The sequence below is a fragment of the Muntiacus reevesi genome, chromosome 2 (assembly GCF_963930625.1).
Source record: "Muntiacus reevesi chromosome 2, mMunRee1.1, whole genome shotgun sequence".
NCBI lineage: Eukaryota > Metazoa > Chordata > Mammalia > Artiodactyla > Cervidae > Muntiacus > Muntiacus reevesi.
In genome coordinates this window covers 117038556-117054358 of record NC_089250.1, presented here as the reverse complement: position 1 = coordinate 117054358, position 15803 = coordinate 117038556, and the positions used below count along the sequence as shown (strand labels likewise).

Sequence of the window (15803 nt, the reverse complement as noted above, 5' to 3'; positions counted from 1 at the left end):
TTTTCTAGTGTATCTCATGATTATAGCCATTCCTCACAGAAGATAACTGAAAGAATCTGACCCCATCTGAAAAATCTGTTTAAAATAAGCTAAAATTCTGAATTTAGTTTATTCAATGAAGTAGTCTGACTTTGTTTAGAGACTTTTACTTCTAACCACTGGAGGTACCAATATGTATTAATGACTAATGTTAAATTAATTATACCTATAAAGCCAAAATATTATCCTTACACACATGGCTAGGAAGTTTTGAGGAAGAACAAGTCAAATCAAGGTATCTCTTTATTAAAAGGAAGGGATGGAGGAAGGACGGAAACTTGGAGATGCTTGTGACTAAGACAGCTGAATTATTAGCTCTTATACTGACATTTACATTAAAAATTCATAATGTAAATAGAGTGGTCATTTTGCTGAAGAGAAAAATAAATGAGAAAATAAGACTGTTTATTAATCAGCATTTTGGGAAATCATTGGGAAGATGGTTCAACTCACTATTCCATTTGGCACATGTCAGAGATGGATGTGCAAGGCTTTTATATCACAATGGCATTCAATAGTAGAGGTACTGAACTAATGCCACTCAGTCGTCTGTGATCACCAAGAAACCTTCTAATATAATACAACTTCTGTAGATTATTTTCCATGAGATATTGAAACTATCAGCCAATGGGAGCCTTCTGCTACATGGCAGTTCTTTAACATGCCAGTTAAAATTCTGAATGTAAAGCTATAAACTGGCAACTGGTTCATTTTCATTGTTTGTCACTTACATAATGTGAATTATTACCTAAGATTCTTATGACCTCATGGTACTTGGGAAATATTACCTCTAAACCTTAGGACTAGATACAAAATTGCATTGTCAGTTGAAACACTGCTGGAGTACAACCTCTCTCAGTTATCAGGAACCCCTCATTGTGTTAGGCATTCAACAGGAAGCCACTAGTAGAATTCAAGAACTCTATGGAAGATCTAAATAGGCATTTCTCCAAAGAAGACATACAAATAGCCAAAAGGCACATGAAAAGATGCTCAACATCACTAATTATTAGAGAAATGCAATTCAAAACTACCTTTTAGGTACCACCTCATGCTGGTCAGAAGGGTGATCATCAAAAAATCTGCAAACAATAAATGTTGAAGAGGGAGTGGAGAAAAGTGAATCCTCTTACGCTGTTGGTGGGGATGAAAACTGATACAGATACTATGCAGAATATCATGGAGATGCCATAAAAGAATAAAAATATAACTGCCATATGACCCAGCAATACCACTCCTGGGTAAATAGCTGGAGAAAACCATAATTCAAAGAGACACATGAATCCCAATATTCATTGCAGCACTATTTACCATAGTTAGGACATGGAAGCAATCTCAATGTACATCAGTGGAGGAATGAATAAAGAAGATGTGATACACACACACAATGGAATATTACTCAGTTATAAAAATGAACAAAATTGTGCAATTGGCAGAGATATGGATGGATCTAGAGACTGTTACACATAATGAAGTAAGTCAGAAAGAGAAAAACAAATACTGTATATTAATACATATATGTGAAATCTAGAAAAATAGTATAGAGGAATTTGTTTGCAAAGCAGAAATATAGACACAGATGTAGAGAACAAAGGTATGGACACCAAGGAGCGGGGAGAGAGGGGTGGGACAAATTGGGAGATTGACACAAATATAATACTGATACTATGTATAAAATTGATAACTACTGAGAACTTACTGTGTAGCATAGGGGTAAGAAAAAGAAAGTACTATCTTTTTTTAGGACATACATTGAGGTAAAAATTCACTCCAATATACATTAGATGCAGAGGAATACTGTTTGATTCCATTTATATGAGATACCTAGAACAGTCAAATTTATAGAGTCAGAAAATACATTAGTAGATGCCAGGGGCTGAGGCTTGGGGGTGAGTGGGGAGACAGTGAGCTAGTGTTTAATGGTGACAGAGTTTCAGGTTAGGAAGGTGAAAAATTTGGGAGATGAATGATGGTGAGAATTGCACAACAACTTGAATATACTTAGTGCCCTTGAATGCACAATTAAATATGATTAAAATAGTATGCTTTGTATTATGTGAATTTTAACACAATTAAAAAAAAATTAAAGAAAGAACTCTGGAGGAAGATTCAAATTCTTGATTCAAATCCTGTTTTGCCACCTCCTTACTCTTTGGATGAGATATTTCACCTAAACAGATATCACTTTGTTATTTATAATTTAAGAATAAATAGTTTCTACCTCATGCAAGTTTTTGAGAGTACAATGAACTAATATAAATCTGGTGACACATGTCAAGCAAAAATAATGGTAATATAGTACTCTGAGATACCTGCTTTTTCATGTGATTTAACATAAGAAAAAACTAAACAAATACCCTTTTGAATGAACACATTTGAATTAACACCCTCTACAAACACATTTATCCATAAATTACCATTTTATTTTATAAGATAATATGATATAGTCAAGTGAATATAAACATTTCTGTCCCAAACAAGTATAATTCAGAGATTTCAGTGCAAAGAAGGGGGTTCCTCACCACTATATGTCTAATGCCATGTCATAAATTAGGGTGTACACATGAATTCATTTGACTGACATATACGAGTTTGTTAGATTTAAAGGAACACACACCAAGTCATTTGGCATAAGCAGCATAACTTTAAAGAAAGTATCCCTATCTTGTATCATCTAAACAGAATTAGAAACTGGTCATATCTCAGGAAACTCTCTTTAGATATTACTAAAATATTCTAAAACTATTTTTCTTTTCACATGAAGGGATGAAGAAATATGAAATATATGGTAAAGTTTGAACTTTGAAAGCCTAAAGGAAATCAGTCATGAATATTCATTGGAAGGACTGATGCTGAAACTGAAGCTACAATATTTTGGGCACCTGATGTGAAGAACAGACTCATTGTAAAAAACTCTGAAGCTGGGAAAGATTGAAGGCAGGAGGAGAAGGGGGCAACAGAGGATGAGATGACTGGACGGCATCACCAACTCGATGGACATAAATTTGAATAGTTCCATCCAGGAGTTGGTGATGGACAGGGAAACCTGGCGTGCTGCAGTCCAAGAGTCAGATACAACTGAGTGAATGAACTGAACTGAAAAGCTTGAAGTAATAATGTTCTCAATTCTGAACCTACAAACATTGACGATAGACATTTCTAACTCTCTGCTTATGAAAAACTCAGTATTTCTTCCTTTGGCCTTCTTTTTATTTTAGCTTCAAAATGTAGGAGTATTTTAGAATATCTTTTAAAGACTATAGTTAAAAAAAAAACACTTGTCCCAAATTTTATAAATCTTTTTATTAAAAAATATATACTAGCATTTACTCAGACTGCATAAATATATTATGCTATCCTAAATGCAATATCAAAGCACAAATAAGACGTTTAACTGACAGACTTCATTTTATTTTTCCATAGTAGTATAAAAAAAATTGCACAAAAGATCTCCCACACATTATTTAGCTCTTCCTATGGTTTGGCAATATGTTTGTAATGGCACTGCACTTGCTTTTATATGAGCATTTTTTATGCCTAGAACATCAGATTCATCAGGGTATTGTCAGAGACACGGCTGTGTAACAAATAGCTCAAATGGCTATAATGAGATATGCTCCATGACAGAGCACCTGACAGAGTAGCAAGATATTTCTCAGTTAAGAAATCTCTCTTCATGATCGATGCACCTTCCAAACTTGACCAGTCTGACATGCCCTTTGGCCAACTGTCTCCTCTGGATGACTGGATGCATTTCTCACACAGCTGAACACGCACTTCTGCTTACAAAAAAACTTTGTCTATAATATCTCCTAATCTATCCATACTATGAGGAAAAGTCTGAATATCTGACTTTAAAATTATAAAATTCTCCCTCATGCATGCATGAATGAGTAGGTTACATCATGAATTCAAGAGATATTTTTGATTATTAATTTACTACAAGTCTTTTAATTTTTTACAAACAACTTTGCATTTTTACACACCTTCAAACTCCTTTCCTAACTATGTCAGTTAATTGTATTTTTTAAACTGATACTACATTCTAAAGTGGTATATCTTTGTTGAAATTTGCATTGTTCCAATCCCAGTCGCATCATTAAAAAAATTCATGAATATATTTACAGAAAAATACTTTTGAGTGCTAACAGTTTTATGGACATTAGGTTTGGCATGGCTTATTCAGTAGGATAATTATTCTTCAAAATTAATAAATTAATCCAAGACGCTTTTTGGTGAAGTGTTTTTACTGAAGTTAATGTCCTCTTTTCAGTTCTAAAGTAGTGACGCTAGGGAGAGGAGAGACCCAGATGGAGAGACCTAAATAGAAAGGCTCTAACTAAGTAGAAGCAAAGTGAAGCTAATATAGATTTGGACTAGAGAAACACTTGATACAGTTTATTCACTTGGACTGGTACTCAGCTTGAATTCCTCCCTCTTACCCCTTCCCCTTATACCCAGGAATATGTTTCTGAATTTCCTAAGCCCATTTAGTGACTTTTATTTTTATTTTTTTTTTCTTTCATTGTATTTTGCCTATGCATTTTTCTTTTTTTTTTTTTTTTTTTTGCCTATGCATCTTAATAGCACTTGTTATATTCACACAAAACTGGAAAATTCTGAAAGAGATGGGAATACCAGACCACCTGACCTGCCTCTTGAGAAACCTGTATGCAGGTCAGGAAGCAACAGTTAGAACTGGACATGGAACAACAGACTGGTTCCAAAAAGGAAAAGTGGCATGTCAAGGCTGCATATTGTCAACCTGCTATTTAACTTATATGCTGGGCTGGAGGAAGCACAAGCTGGAATCAAGATTGCCGGGAGAAATATCAATAACCTCAGATATGCAGATGACAAAAAAACCCTTATGGCAGAAAGTGAAGAAGAACTAAAGAGCCTCTTGATCAAAGTGAAGGAGGAGAGTGAAAAAGTTGGCTTAAAGCTCAATATTCAGAAAACTAAGATCATGGCCTCCTGTCCCATCACTTCATGGTAAATAGATGGGGAAACAGTGGCTGACTTTATTTTTTTGGGCTCCAAAATCACTGCAGATGGTGATTGCAGTCATGAAATTAGAAGATGCTTACTCCTTGGAAGGAAAGTTATGACCAACCTAGGCATCATATTAAAAAGCAGAGACATTACTTCGTCAACAAAGGTCCATCTAGTTAAGGCTATTGTTTTTACAGTGGTCATGTATAGATGTGAGAGTTGGACTATAAAGAAAGCTGAGCAGTGAAGAATTGATGCTTTTGAACTGTGGTGTTGGAGAAGACTCCTGAGAGTCCCTTGGACTGCAAGGAGATCCAACCAGTTCATCCTAAAGGCGATCAGTCCTGGGTGTTCATTGGAAGGACTGATGTTGAAGCTGAAACTCCAATACTTTGGCTACCTCACGCGAAGAGTTGACTCACTGGAAAATACCCTGATGCTGGGAAAGATTGAGGGCAGGAGGAGAAGGGGATGACAGAGGATGAGATGGTTGGATGGCATCACCGACTCAGTGGACATGGGTTTGGGTGGACTCTGGGAGTTGGTGATGGACAGGGAGGCCTGGCGTGCTGCGGTTCATGGGGTCACAAAGAGTCGGACACGACTGAGTGACTGAACTGAACTGAACTGATGTCACCTCAATTATGTGTAGCTTTCCCTATTTTTTGTTTCAGAGTCTTTGGTCAGTAAGGGGTGTGGATTATATATCTGCATTTTCCATATCTTATATGTTTAGCATATAGTAAGTGTGACAAATGTATAATAATTAACTAATAATGGAATTCTTGAAGCATATGATTTGCAGTTCTCTTGCTATAAATAAGAATTTGTTGAACTTGATGTGTTCGGGTTTTGAGTCCAATCACTGAGTGCACATATGCCATGGCCACTAGGAATATAAAGAACTGGGGAAATGATATATGTGTAAGATCATGCCACATGCCACAACTAAAGAATTCAAATGCCACAAGTAAAGATCCTGCATGCCACAATGAAGATCAAAGAGCCCAAGTGCTGCAACTAAGATCTGGTGCAGCCAAATCCTATTTTTATTTTTATTTTTTAAGGATTATCGTCTTACGATCTATGTTCCAACCCAAGGAAGGATGAAATTTGCACTACCCAAAGCAAGAATGATGAAAGTTGAGAACAAAGGTATTCTGGAATTCGTTAACACAGAACAGGCACTAATTATTTGTAAGGCACACCAATAAACTGACATAATTAAATTTCTAGAGAGTTTAGATTGGCTCATCAGTTTAATTTATACCTAGAGATGCCATAGTATTAGGATGATATCATCTTCCATGGAACAATTTTACCCATGTGGATTTTAAAATTATGAGTTAAATCTCAATACTTATTCCCAAAGCAATGTACAGAATATTACACATTCAGTTAGAGGAATCTATGGGGGTGAATAGTGTCTAGAATTAGTGAGGTCAGTGAAAACAGTTTATTCATTAATTCTGTAAACCTATTCACCATTCAGAATACTCCATTATTTGCCATTATCTATATGCATACTAAGTATTTGCTTTAACTCTGCCTTTAGTCAACCTCTTCCCTCCAAGGCAAACTCAGCTGCTGGAGTTAGATATTTGCACATTGAGAATCCATTCCCTGTAAGTCTTTTTTTTTTTTTTTTTAATTTATTTATTTTAATTGAAGGCTAATTACTTTACAACATTGTGGTGGTTTTTGCCATACATTCACATGAATCATCCATGGGTGTACATGTGTTCCCCATCCTGAACCCCCTCCCATATCCCTCCCCATCCCATCCCTCAGGGTCATCACAGTAGACCAGCCCTGAGCACCCTGTCTTTAAAGTTATGCTTTATCTTTCTGGCTTACTTCACTCTGTATAATGGGCTCCAGTTTCATCCATCTCATTAGAACTGATTCAAATGAATTCTTTTTAATGACTGAGTAATATTCCATGGTGTATATGTACCACAGCTTCCTTATCCATTCATCTGCTGATGGCCATCTAGGTTGCTTCCATGTCCTGGCTATTATAAACAGTGCTGCGATGAACATTGGGGTGCACGTGTCTCTTTCAGATCTGGTTTCCTCGGTGTGTATGCCCAGGAGTGGGATTGCTGGGTCATATGGCAGTTCTATTTCCAGTTTTTTAAGAAATCTCCACACTGTTTTCCATAGTGGCTGTACTAGTTTGCATTCCCACCAACAGTGTAAGAGGGTTCCCTTTTCTCCACACCCTCTCCAGCATTTATTGCTTGTAGACTTTTGGATAGCAGCCATCCTGACTGGCGTGTAATGGTACCTCATTGTGGTTTTGATTTGCATTTCTCTAATAATGAGTGATGTTGAGCATCTTTTCATGTGTTTGTTAGCCATCTGTATGTCTTCTTTGGAGAAATGTCTGTTCAGTTCTTTGGCCCATTTTTTGATTGGGTCATTTATTTTTCTGGAATTGAGCTTCAGGAGTTGCTTGTATATTTTTGAGATTAATCCTTTGTCTATTTCTTCATTTGCTATTATTTTCTCCCAATCTGAGGGCTGTCTTTTCACCTTACTTATAGTTTCCTTTGTAGTGCAGAAGCTTTTAAGTTTCATTAGGTCCCATTTGTTTATTTTTGCTTTTATTTCCAATATTCTGGGAGGTGGGTCATAGAGGACCCCACTGAGATTTATGTCGGAGAGTGTTTTGCCTATGTTCTCCTCTAGGAGTTTTATAGTTTCTGGTCTTACATTTAGATCTTTAATCCATTTTGAGTTTATTTTTGTGTATGGTGTTAGAAAGTGTTCTAGTTTCATTCTTTTACAAGTGGTTGACCAGTTTTCCCAGCACCACTTGTTAAAGAGGTTGTCTTTTTTCCATTGTATATCCTTGCCTCCTTTGTCAAAGATAAGATAAAGAACATTACAGCATACTAACACACATATATGGGATTTAGAAAGATGGTAATGATAACCCAATATGCAAAACAGAAAAAGAGACACAGAAGTACAGAACAGACTTTTGAACTCTGTGGGAGAAGGTGAGGGTGGGATGTTTCAAAAGAACAGCATGTATATTATCTATGGTGAAACAGATCACTAGCCCGGGTGAGATGCATGAGATGAGTGCTCGGGCCTGGTGCACTGGGAGGACCCAGAGGAGTCGGGTGGAGGGGGGGTGGGAGGGGTGATCGGGATGGGGAATACGTATAACTCTATGGCTGATTCGTGTTAATGTATGACAAAACCCACTGAAATGTTGTGAAGTAATTGGCCTCCAACTAATAAAATAAAAAAAAAATAAAGTTATGCTTTGATTTCAGCTTTTGTAAGACTCATTATAACACCAGTTAGACTTGAGATTCACATAGATGAATGAAACAATAGCTTCTTAGTTTTGCCTACTGGTAACTAAATGATTTTGAATGTTTTAAAACTGACCTCATAATACATATCTTGATTCCACAGCAAATCATTATATTGTAAGGTATCAGTGCTACTAGAAATCCTCAGGGAAAGTTCAATAGGATAATGACTCATCTGTTTCTTTCAATAACAATAATTATCACTGGTGCAGCAAGTTTAATTTACTATAACCATGGGCACACTGACTGTGGAGTTTAATGCTACACCAGTCCCACACACCACCAGGCCTTGTTTCTTATATCTAGAGTCGTTCTGCTATATAACTTCTGGAGCCTCTCTTCTCTGAGCCAGCAATCATCACCATATAATGGAAAACATTTCTCTATTGCTTATATTAAGTACTTGCTGTCCTCAAATGACTGTTGATACTGTCTTCCATGCTGCTATAGCCCATCATCATCAGTAAAAAAGGAAAGTACAAACCACATATCTTTCTCAAAAATTTATACTCTACCACATCACCATATCCACAGTTTCCTGTAATTCCTAGTCCATATGACTACAACCTCTTCATGCCAACAATTTGTTTGAGGACACACATGGTAACTACTCATCATTTCCATTCAAATTATACATTCCTTATTCATTTCATTACATACCTATCTTATAGTCTGTGATGCTTTATTTCAATATTATCTTGAATTTCATTGCCCTTATAAGCTTTCATCACATCTATCTAGCAAAACCCCAAATCTGCAGAAACTAGGGTGTCTGTTTTTTTCTCTGATCTAATACTTAGACAATAAAGCACTAACAAGTAATATTGTACAACAGGAATATCAGTTTTCATTAGTGTTAATACAAATACGTAATCACTGGTTTCTAATTAACTCTCAAAACTTATAAAAAATATAACTACTAATATCTTCTACCAGACACAACAAAGGTACCCAGAATTCAAAATTTCCAAACCTAATCTAGTAAAAGTCCCCCATAAATCTGTTCTTTTAGTCTTATTTTTCAGAAAATGGACACACATTTTATCTAAACATGCAAACTATAAATTTTGTAGTCATCCTTGATAATCACCCTTATCTACCTATCAACATCAATTCCTTTTAAATACTTGTTGCCATGTTTCCAATATCTATCAATTTTTCACATCTTTTATTATTACACTATTCTTTCTTTAATTAATTTAATTTTTATGGGAGGAAAACTGCTTTACAGAATTTTGCTGTTTTCTGTCAAACCTCAACATGAATCAGCCATAGGTATACATATATCCCCTCCATTTTGAACCTCCCTCCATCTCCCTCCCCATCCTACCCCTCTAGGTTGATACAGAGCACCTGTTTGAGTTTCCTGAGCAATACAGCAAATTCCTGTTGGCTATCTATTTTACATATGGTAATGTAAGTTTCTATGTTATTCTTTCCATACATCTCACCCTCTCCTCCCCTCTTCCCATGTCCTTAAATCTATTCTTTATGTGTGTTTCTCCACTGCTGCCCTGAAAATAAATTCTTCAGTACTATTTTTCTAGATTCTGTATATATGTGTTAGAATATGGTATTTATCTTTCTCTTTTCTGACTCACGTCACTCTGTATAACAGGTTCTAGGTGCATCCACCTCATTAGAGCTGACTCAAATGCATTCCTTTTTATGGCTGAGTAATATTCCATTCTGTATATATACCACATCTTCTTTAACCATTCATCCATTGATGAACATCTAGGTTGCTTCCATGTTCTAGCTATTGTAAACAGTGCTGAAATGAACAATGGGACACATGTGTCTCTTTCAATTTTGGTTTCCTCAGGGTATATGCTTAGGAGTGGGATTGCTGGGTCATATGGTGGTTTTATTCCTAGTTTTTTAAGGTATCTCCATACTGTCTTCCATAGTGGCTGTATCAATTTACATTCCCACCAACAGTGCAAGAGCAGTTCCTTTTCTCCACACCCTTTCCAGCATTTATTGTTTGTAGACTTTTTGATGAGGGCCATTCAGACGGGATATTATCACTATTCTGAACTAATATTATTTTGCCTCAAATAGGTCTTAGAAATCCTCAATTTTATATTTATCAGTTTTATTCCCTAATTATCATCTGAAAATTTCCTAGATTATAAGTTCCAGCAAATCAGCTTTTATCACCTATTTTTACTTATTATATTATCTGTAGCATTTTGCATTTTTTCTTTGCTTAGAGTGAGCAATTGATACATATTTGATGAATTAATGGATGAATGGATGCATGAATTTACAGGTATTATCACAATAAACAAAAATGTATACAGCAAGCATTCATATCTATATTATATAAGAGAAAAACCTAAAGTTCAACAAAATGGAATCAAGGAGAAACAATAAATTTGGATTCAAATTTGGATCTTCAATTTCACTAACTTTAACTCCTAGGTATCTTTCCATTCTAATACCATGATGCTTATCACCCCTATGGAATGTGTTTTTAAATCATTTTATTATAATATAGATTCAGAAAATTATGTACAATTCTTAATGTAATTATCTATGAGTACAGAAAATAATTACTGTGGGAGGTACTCTAATCTTTTTAAAAACACACCATAGACTACAAAAACTTTCAAAAAAATTATTTTAACTTTTTAGATGAAAACATTAATAGAACCCATACTTCAGAATTAAGATTGATCAAAATGTATCCAAATTATTCACCATGCAAAAGGAAAAAAAAAAGAGCAGAAAGTAATGAAAACTGATATTTTTAAATCATCACCATTATTGTCTACCATTTATTGAGCATACACCATTTTACAGATATTGTGTTAAGCAATATATGTGTGTAATAAAATAGGAACTAGTCTACACCTATTTACAGATAAAAAAATTGAGAATTAAGAAAGCAAACAAAGCCAGAAACCAAATCCAACTTCTGTCAGGTTTCAAAACAGCACTTAACATTAAATTGCCTTCTCAATAAGTAGTTAAGTCATTCATTTTGAGCCACTACTTAGTGAAAAATTGACGAAAACATTTTTTTTTTTAACTACTAATAGCATCTGATAATGAGGCATTTCAACTATAATCAGATGAGGAAGAAGAACGGTATACACATTATCAAACTTAGCTTTTCCGGATATAAAAGGAGAAAATTGTTTAGTCTTACCCATGAATTCAATCCCCAAGTGGTCTGCTACACCAAAGTCAGCACATAAGGAAGGAAAAGAGAAAATGAGAGTGAGGTTAGAGAAAATTCCACACAGAAATCAATGCTTATCAGATTAACCTTTCAAGGCAAAGACTGTGTCTCAGTTATAACAATGTTTGCTTGCAAAAGATAATTTACACTTTGTCCACCATCAGGGGTGTTTTGAACACTGACTGGTATTTCTCAACAGTCTGGGATTGAGATGGAATAATATTAACGAGTATGCTAAGTATTATTCCCTGATGGTTCAGTGGTAAAGAATCCTCCTGTTAATGAATGAGACATGGGTTCTATCCCTGAGTCAGGAAGATATCCTGGAGGAGGAAACAGCAACCTATTTCAATATTCTTGCCTGGAAAATCCCATGGACAGAGGAGACTTGTGGGCTACAGTTCATGGGATTGCAAAAGCATCAGACGTAACTTAGGAACTAAACAAAAACAGCATGCTAAGTATAAATTTAGCCTATAAAAAAGGAAACAAAGGAAGCGGGGGAGGGAGGGAGAAAAGGAAGATAGCAGGGAAGGAGGAAAGAAAGTAGAAAAAAACCTCCAACTATTTATACAAAGCATATCTGGAGCTAAAGTTACTTCTGGAATTCATATTTTACGTAGAATAACACTCGGTTAACATTAAACTAATTTGAACTTCTATGTTAATAATAGGTAGGTAAAGAACATCCAGAAAGAATGATGGGATGGAGCCAAAGCAAAACACCACCCAGTTGTGGATGTGAATGGTGATGGAAGCAAGGTCCGATGATGTAAAGAGCAATACTGCATAGGAACCTGGAATGTTAGGTCTATGAATCAAGGCAAATTGGAAGTGGTCAAACAGGAAACAGCAAGAGTGAACGTTGACATCCTAGGAAATCAGCGAACTAAAATGGACTGGAAAGGATGAATTTAACTCAGATGATCATTATATTTACTACTGTGGGCAGAAATCCCTTAGATGAAATGGAGTAGCCATCGTAGTCAAAAAAGAGTCCAAAATGCAGTACTTAGATGCAATCTCAAAAACGACAGAATCTCTGTTTGTTTCCAAGGCAAACCATTCAATATCTCAGTAATCCAAGTCCTTGCCCCAATCAGTAATGCTGAAGAAGCTGAAGTTGAATGGTTCTATGAAGGCCTACAAGACCTTCTAAAACTAACATCCAAAAAAGATATCCTTTTCATTATAGGGGACTGGAATGCAAAAGTAGAAAGTCAAGAAACACCTGGAATAACCAGCACATTTGGCCTTGGAGTACAGAATGAAGCAGGGCAAAGGCTAATAGAGGTTTACCAAGAGAACACACTGGTCATAGCAAACACCCTCTTCCAACAACACGAGAGAAGACTCTACACATGGACATCACCAGATGGTCAACCCCAAAATCAGACTGATTGTACTCGATGCAGTCAAAGATGGAGAAGCTCTATACAGTCAGCAAAAACAAGACTGGGAGATGACTGTGGCTCAGATCAGGTTCCTCATTGATAAATTCAGACTTGAACTGAAGAAAGTGGAGAAAACCACTAAACCCTTCAGGTATGACCTAAATCAAATCCCTTATGACTATAAAGGGGAAGTGAGAAATAGATTTAAGGGACTAGATCTGATAGACAGAGTGTCTGATGAACTATGGATGGAGGTTTGTGACATTGTACAGGAGACAGGGATCAAGACCATCCCCATGGAAAAGAAATGCAAAAAGGCAACATGGTTGTCTGGGAGGCCTTACAAATAGCTATGAAAAGAAGAGAAGTGAAGAACAAAGGAGAGCTTGTTTGGAGGTTCTAGCAGGGAAGCGCAGCTACTCGTATACTCTTGACCGAACACAGGTCCTCCTCTATCAGGGATGGTCGCCCTCTTCGACTGAGTGCACAGCTTCGGGAGGGACGCACATGGAGAGGGAGGTGGGAGGGGGGATCGGGATGGGGAATACATGTAAATCCATGGCTGATTCATGTCAATGTATGACAAAAACCACTACAACATTGTAAAGTAATTAGCCTCCAACTAATAAAAATAAATGGAAAAAAAAAAAGAAAAGCAAAGGAGAAAAGGAAAGATATTCCCATTTGAATGCAGAGTTCCAAAGAATAGCAAGGAGAGATAAGAAAGCCTACCTCAGCAAAGAAATAGAGGAAAACAACAGAATGGGAAGGACTAGAGATCTCTTAAAGAAAATTAGAAATACCAACGGAAAATTTCATGCAAAGATGGGCTCAATAAAGGACAGAAATGGTATGGACTTAACAGAAGCAGAAGATATTAAGAGGTGGCAGAACACAGAAGAACTGTACAAAAAAGATCTTCACAACCCAGATAATCATGATGGTTTGATCACTCACCTAGAGCCAGACATCCTGGAATATGAAGTCAAATGGGCCATAAGAAGCATCACTACAAACAAAGCTAGTGGAGGTGCTGAAATTCCAGTTGAGCTATTTTAAATCCTAAAAGATGATGCTGTGAAAGTGCTACACTCAATATGCCAGCAAATTTGAAAACTCAGCAGTGGCCAAAGGGCTGGAAAAGGTCAGTTTTCATTCCAATTCCTAAGAAAGTAAATGCCAAAGAATGCTCAAACTACCACACAATTGCACTCATCTCTCACGCTTGTAAAGTAATGCTTAAAGCTCCCCAAGCCAGGCTTCAGCACTACGTGAACCATGAAATTCCAGATGTTCAAGCTGGTTTTAGAAAAGGCAGAGAAACCACAGTATGCCAACATCCACAGGATCATTGAGAAAGCAAGAGAGTTCTAGAAAAACATCTATTTCTGCTTTATTGACTACGCCAAAGACTTTGACTGTGTGAATCATGATAAACTATTGAAAATTCTTAAAGAAATGGGAATACCAGACCACCTGACCTGCCTCTTGAGAAACCTGTATGCAGGTCAGGGAACAACAGTTAGAATTGGACATGGAACATCAGACTGGTACTAAATAGGATAAGGAGTATGTCAAGGCTGTATATTGCCACCCTGCTTATTTAACTTATATGCAGAGTACATCATGAAAAACGCTGGGCTGGAAGAAGCACAAGCTGGAATCAAGATTACTGGGAAAAATATTAATAACCTCAGATATGCAGATGACACCACCCTTATGGCGGAAAGTGAAGAAGAACCAAATAGCCTCTTGATGAAAGTGAAAGAGGAGAGTGAAAAAGTTGGCTTAAAGCTCAACATTCAGAAAACGAAGATCATGGCATCCAGTCCCATCACTTCATGGCAAATACATGGGGAGACAGTGGAAACAGTGTCAGACTTTATTTTTCTGGGCTGCAAAATCACTGCAGATGGTGATTGCAACCATGAAATTAAAAGACTCTTACTCCTTGGAAGGAAAGTTATGACCAACCTAGATTGCATACTAAAAAGCAGAGACATTACTTGTTAACAAAGGTCCGTCTAGACAAGGCTATGGTTTTTCCAGTAGTCATGTATGGATGTGAGAGTTGGACTTTAAAGAAAGCTGAGTGCCGAAGAATTGATGCTTTTGAACTGTGGTGTTTGAGAAGACACTTGAGAGTCCCTTGGATTTCAAGGAGATGCAACCAGTCCATCCTAAAGGAGATCAGTCCTAGGTGTTCATTGGAAGGACTGATGTTAAAGAAGAAACTCCAATACTTTGGCCACCTGATGCAAAGAGCTGACCTATTTGAAAAGACCCTGATGCTGGGAAAGATTGAGGACAGGAGGAGAAGGGGACGACAGAGGATGAGATGGTTGGATGGCATCAGTGACTCAATGGACATGAGTTTCGGTGAACTCCGGGAGTTGGTGATGGACAGGGAGGCCTGGCATGCTGCGTTTAACGGGGTCGCAAAGATACGGACATGACTGAGTGACTGAACTGAGTTGAAAGAACAAATGCATGACAGGCCTTAACCAGGAACTCTTCACTCTTCACAAAAAAATACATTCTGCTGTATCTTTTCCCCCTTTATTTGTTAGATGAGGAAACTGCATCAGTGAGACTAAAGGTCTTAACAAGAGGAAGATTTGGGCACAAATACAGTCTATCTGATCCTTTATTCCTGTGACTGTTACAAACTTGACAGTGCTTGCTATGCAAAATTAATGGCAGATGCATCCATGTCTGCTTTATATTCCTCTGTTCATCACACCATTTCAACCACCTAAGTATGAAAAGGAGAAAAGATAGCACACTGAAAGATGAACTCCCCAGGTCAGTAGGTGTGCAATATGCTACTGTAGAGCAGTGGAGATAACTCCA

The 15803-nt window shown here is 36.8% G+C and overlaps 1 protein-coding gene across 4 annotated transcripts in view; it reads right to left on the bottom strand.

Annotated features, from left to right (window-relative positions):
• Nucleotides 1–15803, bottom strand: part of NRG3 (neuregulin 3) — a 1175938-nt gene that overhangs the window by 130868 nt on the left and 1029267 nt on the right. For 2 of the 4 annotated variants that reach the window (XM_065919907.1, XM_065919908.1), the window contains exon 4: nt 11524–11550. In XM_065919907.1, the coding sequence (XP_065775979.1) occupies nt 11524–11550 (27 nt within the window). The remainder of the gene's footprint in view (nt 1–11523; nt 11551–15803) is intronic. The other 2 variants (XM_065919909.1, XM_065919910.1) reach the window with 1 other exon arrangement.